The 7,308-nt window shown below is 32.5% G+C and overlaps 1 protein-coding gene across 1 annotated transcript; it reads left to right on the top strand.

The window, feature by feature from the left end:
- Window positions 1-5,613: 5,613 nt before the first annotated feature.
- Window positions 5,614-7,005, top strand: LOC116118784 (macrophage migration inhibitory factor homolog). Its single transcript, XM_031404755.1, has 2 exons — window positions 5,614-5,756; window positions 6,595-7,005. The coding sequence occupies exons 1-2, from the start codon at window positions 5,646-5,648 to the stop codon at window positions 6,820-6,822; spliced, it is 339 nt and encodes a 112-aa protein (XP_031260615.1). The 5' UTR covers window positions 5,614-5,645; the 3' UTR covers window positions 6,823-7,005.
- The last annotated feature ends 303 nt before the right edge of the window (window positions 7,006-7,308 follow it).

Genomic DNA, 7,308 nt, shown 5'->3' with positions numbered 1-7,308 from the left:
AAATACATGTAAATTGACCATTTTACCCTTCCATTCAAAAAAGAAAATTACTTGAAAAGGTAAATTTCATACCTTAAGGCATTGGAATAATAACGCGGGGTTTACACCCATATTCAAATCTCATGGATCCATCACATGTGTCTCCTGAGTCAGCTCAGCGTTTCCCATGTGCGAGTCGTTGGCGTCCGAAATCAAGCGTCAACAATTGTAAACGAGCCGAGCCGGCTCGATAAAAGCTCGTTTAGAGCTTGGCTCGATAAGGCTCAGTTCGACTCGACTCGAACTCGGTTCGTTAACCGAGTCGAGTTCGAACACGGTAAAGCTCGGCTCGTGGGCTCGCGAGCCTGGCTCGGCTCGATTAAGCATTGTACACTTAATAGGGTATTTTGGTGATTTTTTAAACTATTAGGTATTAAACTGATATTTTCAGTGAGAAAAGTTTAAAAAAATGATAGTTTCCCCCTCCAAAGTGCAAATTTGAAATAACACGATACACCAAAACAGAGCGTCAATTACTCAATTTCAGTTCCCCATCCCAGTTGCCCTAAATCCCAAATCGCAATCAAAGACCCCTAAATTCCAAATCGCGAACTAGACACTCTGAAATCGGTAATCTCCTAGGAATGTTATTTGTATATATTCAGAACTGTTTTTTGATTTTGTAAGGTAATAGACATTTTGTAATGTTCAAAACTATTATGGTTAATTCAACATTGGATGTAAATATGAAATGATGTACGTAGGCAGATTGCTGTAAAAAAGGGGAACTTGGCTTGATCAAACCTGGATAAATGGTGGTTTGATCGAGCCTTATCGAGCTCGATAACGAGCTCGCGAGCCCTTATCAAGCTCGAGCTCGACAAGGCTCGTGAGCTCGATATCGAGCTGACTCGAGCTCGAGTCTCAATTTTGAGGCTCGCCAGGCTCGAGCTCGACACTGTTGTAAACGAGCCGAGCTCGATAAGCCAAAAGCTCGACTCGGCTCGGCTCGTTTACACCCCTAGGTGTTTTATGATTATGAATTAATTTTGCTTTTGTTGAAGATATTAATAACGGTTGAATATAGGAGATGAACATGTGTTCGGGATGTTCGTTTTGAAACAATATTTTAAAAATGTTTATGTTCTGCTGTAAATTGGAATCATGACAGTATTATTCTATTTTATTTACAAATTTATCATTGTAATAATATATAAATAACTTTTCATTCAATTTAAGAGTTTTTTAACGTCTCATTTATATTTTGTGTCAATCACAGAAAAACACTGAAAGCAATTTAAACACAATAGACGTATGATTTGTACATAATATTTGAACTATTTTATAAATCTTTTGTTGTTTGTGTTTTTCAATCATTCATTGATCCTGCATCAAAATTTATACAATCTCTTACATAGATTTATTAGAGATCCAACGTACTTTTCGTTTGTACAAATTACAGCATTAACAATTTATATTTAAAAATTTATAAGAATGTAACTTAAAATTACAATTGGAACAAAATTATAGTCAAAATGGATACATAAAGAATTAGAATAAAATATTAACCGAGAAACAAACAAGTGTTTTATCTTTTCTAGGACCAGAAAATGAAAATAGAGAATCTGGTACATAAACGATCGTATGTAGTAATCAAGGCTCGAGGAAGCTGCTCTATAATTTTTGAAATTTTTTTCTTCTAAGATGGAACATTAAATTTTTAATATTCTATAATATAATATATATTAATGAATTCACCGACGTACAAGAAAAATATAGTCTATGATGTGTAAAATTCCATTTTTTTTTTTAATTAAAGTATATCTTAAACATTTCATATTTTAAATACCAAAAATATCTCACAATATGCAAAAATATAAGATAAAGTATGAAATGCATAAAAGCTCTCAGCTCACAACGAGCTTTCCTAATTTTAAATTCATTACTTGTATCTTGTATAAATTCTAAAGTTTAAATTAAATTTTATTAAAAAAAAAAAAATGGGAGAAAGTTGTAATAGGAAGAGAAAACTTTTGTATTTAATTAAGGGAGAACGACATTTTCCCACTAAAGGTTTGGTGAAACAATCCTTCCCACCCTTCAAGTTTCAAAATGACACTTTCCCACCCTTTGATAGGTTCTATTATGTTTTTTGTTAATATTTTATTGAAAAAACAAAAATACCCTTAAATATTTGACTTTATAAATTTTTTATTATTTTTAAATAACCTTAATATTTATTTATTTATAATATCATCAATATCTCATCACTATTATTCAATAATTTATTAAATTTATAATTTTTTCACTTATACTAATTAACATATAAAATCAATATTCTTAATTAATTAAATAAGCAAAGAAAAAAAAAAGTTATCTTTACACTTAAATTAATAAAAAATTAAGTAAAGACTTTGACTTAACTAAATTTTAATTTATAATAAACTAATTAAAAAATAAATTATTTAAAAATATTTTCATCTTTTCAATCAAATATTAACAGAATTTAATAAATGGTAAAAAAGTGTCATTTTAAAACTTTACAGGTGGGAAAGTGTCATTTTGCCAAACCTGGGTGGGAAAAGATCGTTCTTCCTTTGATTAAACAAACAAATACGGAGAGGACGACCACATGTTTCACGTTGAGCGTAGATTAATAAAATCTCTCTGATGGGGTTGGGGAAAGCCACCATATAAAATATTGAAATTAATTAATTTAATTACTCGATCATGTCTGTCCACTACCTCGAGTCGAGTTAGAGCTGTAATCTGTATAAATATAATAAAACTAACATATGATAGGGTGATTGTTAAATAATCTACAATCATATAATTTAATAACATGAACTAGTCATAGTTATTTTAGCAAGTGTTACTGTATTAAAGGTGAATATAACAATATTAAGTCAAGCTTGACGGGTAAATTTAATATTTAATTAGGTACTATAATGTAAAGTGGACTTAAAAAAAATTACATTTAATTCGGTACCATAATCTATTATAATACAAACTTTTAATACAATTTTATGACACAAATTTATAATCATTAATTCATGATAATCTGATAACTTAAAAATTGCTTAGTTTACATTAAAAATTAACCAACTTTTAACTTTTTATCAAAATTTGTTAGATAAATAATCATTTGGTGGTCGAGTAATCAACAATAACTCTTAAATGTATTACGAGAAAGATTTTAAATTTGATATATTTCGATTGACTGATTACTCGAATTCTTACTTGATCGATAATTTAAGGAATTTAGAAAATTAGTTTGTGTTATAATAACCTCACTAAATAATAATAAATGGTTTTGATTAGAACGGTGTTTGATATAATACCGGACGAGAGAGGGGGTCCAAATCAAATGGCCGTGTATTTACACTATATATTATATACTACGTGGCAATAAGTACTAAAAATCAATCATCCCCGATGTGAACACTCGAATTTTTATGTCACAGTCGAAGCCATAAAAAGCCAAGTAGGTTCTTCCGTCAGTGGTCGGAAAAGCCAAGTTGGTCCCTCCTTAAGTGGTCGGAAAAATCTTAAATAAGACAGAAATAATATAGAATATGAAGTGATAGTGCCTTTTTATCCCGTGATACTGTCTTATATATAAATAATGCCCTTTGATATTTATAGGCTATAATATTTAACACATTTTTTTTAAAAATAATATAGGGTAAGTTTGGTTTAGTATTTCTCCCCATATTCCAAATCTTATTCCCCAAATATTATTTGACACATTATTCCAGAAATATTAGTGAATTTTTTTAAGTACTTTTAGACTTCTTAAGTTTATTAATTTTACTAAATACCCCCCATAAAAAAGTTTAAAAATTAGCAAAAATACCCTCACTCAGTACTCACCCATATTTATCAGATTCCGGCAACCATCGTTAGTGGTAGCCAGAATCTGTCACAACGGCTTAAACCAAGCTCGAAACTGATCAGTTATTCATCAATCTGGTCGTCAGCGACGACCAAAGAAATGACCGTCGTTGATGGTCAACAACGGCCGCCATCGTTGACCGAAAATGACAGTCAAATATGGACCTTTACGGCCGTCGACAGCCACATTTGGGCGTAGATCTGGTCCTTTTGGGTTCAATCCGTGGTGGATCTAACCGGAAAAGGTCATAGCGACGCGTTACGACATATATCCGACCGATCTGTGTTGTAACGAAATTTTTCGGCCAGATTTCGACGGTGGTGGCTGGAATCTGGCATTGTAGGTGGTGGAGGTATTTTTGTCATTTTACATATTGGGGTGCTTAATTAAATTAGCAAACCTTTGGGTTTTTTTATAAATTTTTAAATTTTACCTCGTAATACTCCCTTATCCAACTACCCAAAATTATTCCCAAAATCCAATCCAAAATAATGAACCAAACGCACCCTTAAGTATTCGGATCAACTTACGATATATCTTGACTAATCTTTAGAGAAAATTATCTCACAATAAACCACCGCTGCAGCTCCCCAAATAAATCATGGGCAAAACTATCCTGCAACAAACCACAATTTCTTTTTCATATGTACGTAATTCTAATTATCAACTATAAATAATAATAATAATATATGTATAAAGTTGGGATCATGCTTTCAAACATAATATATGTGATTGTTGATGTGTTAACATAATTTATTTTTTTAATCACTGGGGCTATTCGGGTCAACTTACGTTCACTTTAACTAATCCCTTAGAGCCCTAGAACCGTTGGTCAGGTAAGAGCCTCAGTGACAAATCCTATTAGTATTTAAAGAGACTCAAACTTAGAAGCTCATAAAATTTTCTTTTACTCTTTTACTATCAGGTCATCTAGCGATGGTTATGTCAACACCATATTAATTGTAAAAAACGTATCACTACACTAGTCTAAATACTCCAACATCAATTTAAATGTTTAACTTACAATATTGATATAATTTTGTATACATCCATCCATAACCATAAATTCTTATAAGAAGAGAGTTAAAAGGTAACTAGTCATTAACCATCTATGGATAGCCCAGATGGTTAGAATAAATTGAGAATAGTATAGATAGACGTATAGTCTTAGGTTCGATTCTCCATTATCACATTTGCGATTAAGTGGGTGGTTGTGGCAGGACGAGTTATTACTTTAGTCTCTCTTAAGAATTAGTCGATGTACAAGTAAACTGGTCCAGACATCTTTCTTTAAAAAAAAAAAAAAAAAAAAAAGAACTAATCCTTTTTTTATTATTAATAATTATTAAAACTCAGAATTCATTATATTATAATGGATGGCCGACTCTGAAGGGTTTCTTTAAAGTACAACGCCGTAACGATACTTCAAGGATAAAACTTAAAAACTCATAATGTGGGGTTTCCCTTTTTTTTTTTTAAATTTTTAAAATATGATTATTGGATAGAAGTGTGAATGGTTTAACATGTATATCTTATAATATGGTAGAGTGTGGGCCAGATTTGATAAAGTATGAAAGCCTCGTCAACCGCCATGGTCCTGTACGGCTGTGCTCCATTGGCCATTACCGACTAAAAATGGAGTGACACCATTATGATTTGTTGCCATTTGCCATGTAGATTCCAATTATATAAACTCTCAATCTTTCTACTTCCTTTCAGCTCTTCATTCCATCGCATCAACTCCACCTCGAAGAAGAAGAAGAAGAAGAAGATGCCTTGTCTTTATATCTCTACTAACGTCAACCTCGATGGCCTTGACACTGACCCCGTCTTCTCTGCCGCCACAAAAGCCGTTGCAGAGATCATCGGACGACCGGAAAATGTAAATCTTCTCAACCTTTATGTTTCGTACTAGTTTATTTAATCCTTTCGTTATCCGAAAGTTGCTGTTAATAGCATGTTTAATTTCAGATCTTCTGCTCAAAGTCTGTGTTGGGTAGAATAATTAGGCTTCTCACTTACTAATTATGAAAGATAAACTGAAGAAGTAGTTCTATTCTATCCAATTATTATGCAAGTTGTGTATCTTTGCAGAAATAGAGAGAGAGGATATTCAGCCATTTTTGTTCAATCAATAAACAGACAAGGTCAATACTATTCATCACTTTCTGATATTATTAGACTTGGCAAATCTGTGGGTTGGTTTGTTTCTTTTCTGAAACCAAGCTTGGAATTTATGTGTGATTGATTCGAACGTGATCCAAAAACTTATCTAAAGGTCTCTTCCTTAGTTTCATCTACTTCCCATTTCTCAAGTCTCAGTCGTACTAGCAAACAAGAAACTTTATTCTATCTTGTTTTGCGCCATACAATTTGGAATAGTATGCAGTAGTATAGTACATTAATTCAATATCTAATTCTTCACGTCTGCTATCAATTTGCTTTAAACAGAAATTCACCCCAAGGACATGTTCTTTTCACATAAAAACACATAAATGCTCTTACAACGTGAAAAATAAAACTGCCATTTTTGTGGTTTAGACCTTCTACAAAGCGCATCTGTACATTGCCAGGCCAAAGATCTGTCGCTGTAAACACCGAAAACATGTCGGGTCAGCGCATTATTTCACATCTGTTTCCGCCACCCACTGTTCTTCCCACCTAGAAATCCACTACTAAACAGTCTGATATTGATTATTCTTCGTTGTTATGGTATGCAGCTGGTAATGGTGATACTGAAGGGATCAGTAGCCATATCGTTTAATGGGAATAAAGAACCCGCGGCTTACGCGGAGATAGTTTCGATGGGTGGCATTAACAAAGTAGTGAAGAGGAAGCTCATTTCAACTCTTGGTTCAATCTTACAAGCCAAACTGTCGATTCCCACCACAAGATTTTTCCTCAAAGTTTATGATACGACAGCGGGGCAAACCAGGTCCAAATTATGATTTCTCAAGAGGGGGCCAAAATGGTTAATATCTATGGTACGGAATTTTCCTTTTTTTTTTGGTTTTCAGAACTGAACTGGGGCAGGCAATCTATTACTATGACTCAGAATAAAGACTGTTTAATTAGATGTTGATTATTGAGCATTTACTTTATTGATAAGAAATCAATTAATTAAAAGGTTACTTAAGATGTGATACAATGGGCCTTGAATGGAATTTATTTTGTCGTGGAGTTAGTGGTTGACTTGACCTGGAGTAGAAATACAATGGTGACGGGCCAACTCATTTTTTCACTATAATCATGGATTTTGTGTATCACAAATAATAATAATGAATAAGAGGTCCCCGCGCGCTGAATATATATATATATATATAAACAAAGCATTTAATAACACAATTACCTAAATAACATGAGTGATTTTTTTTTTTTTTTTAATAATTCATGATCATGGCTTCATCTATCCAGATTTTATCAAGATCTCAATC

Source organism: Pistacia vera, unplaced genomic scaffold (genome assembly GCF_008641045.1).
Source record: "Pistacia vera cultivar Batoury unplaced genomic scaffold, PisVer_v2 Contig859, whole genome shotgun sequence".
Taxonomy (NCBI): domain Eukaryota; kingdom Viridiplantae; phylum Streptophyta; class Magnoliopsida; order Sapindales; family Anacardiaceae; genus Pistacia; species Pistacia vera.
This window is presented reverse-complemented; position numbering and strand designations above follow the sequence as displayed.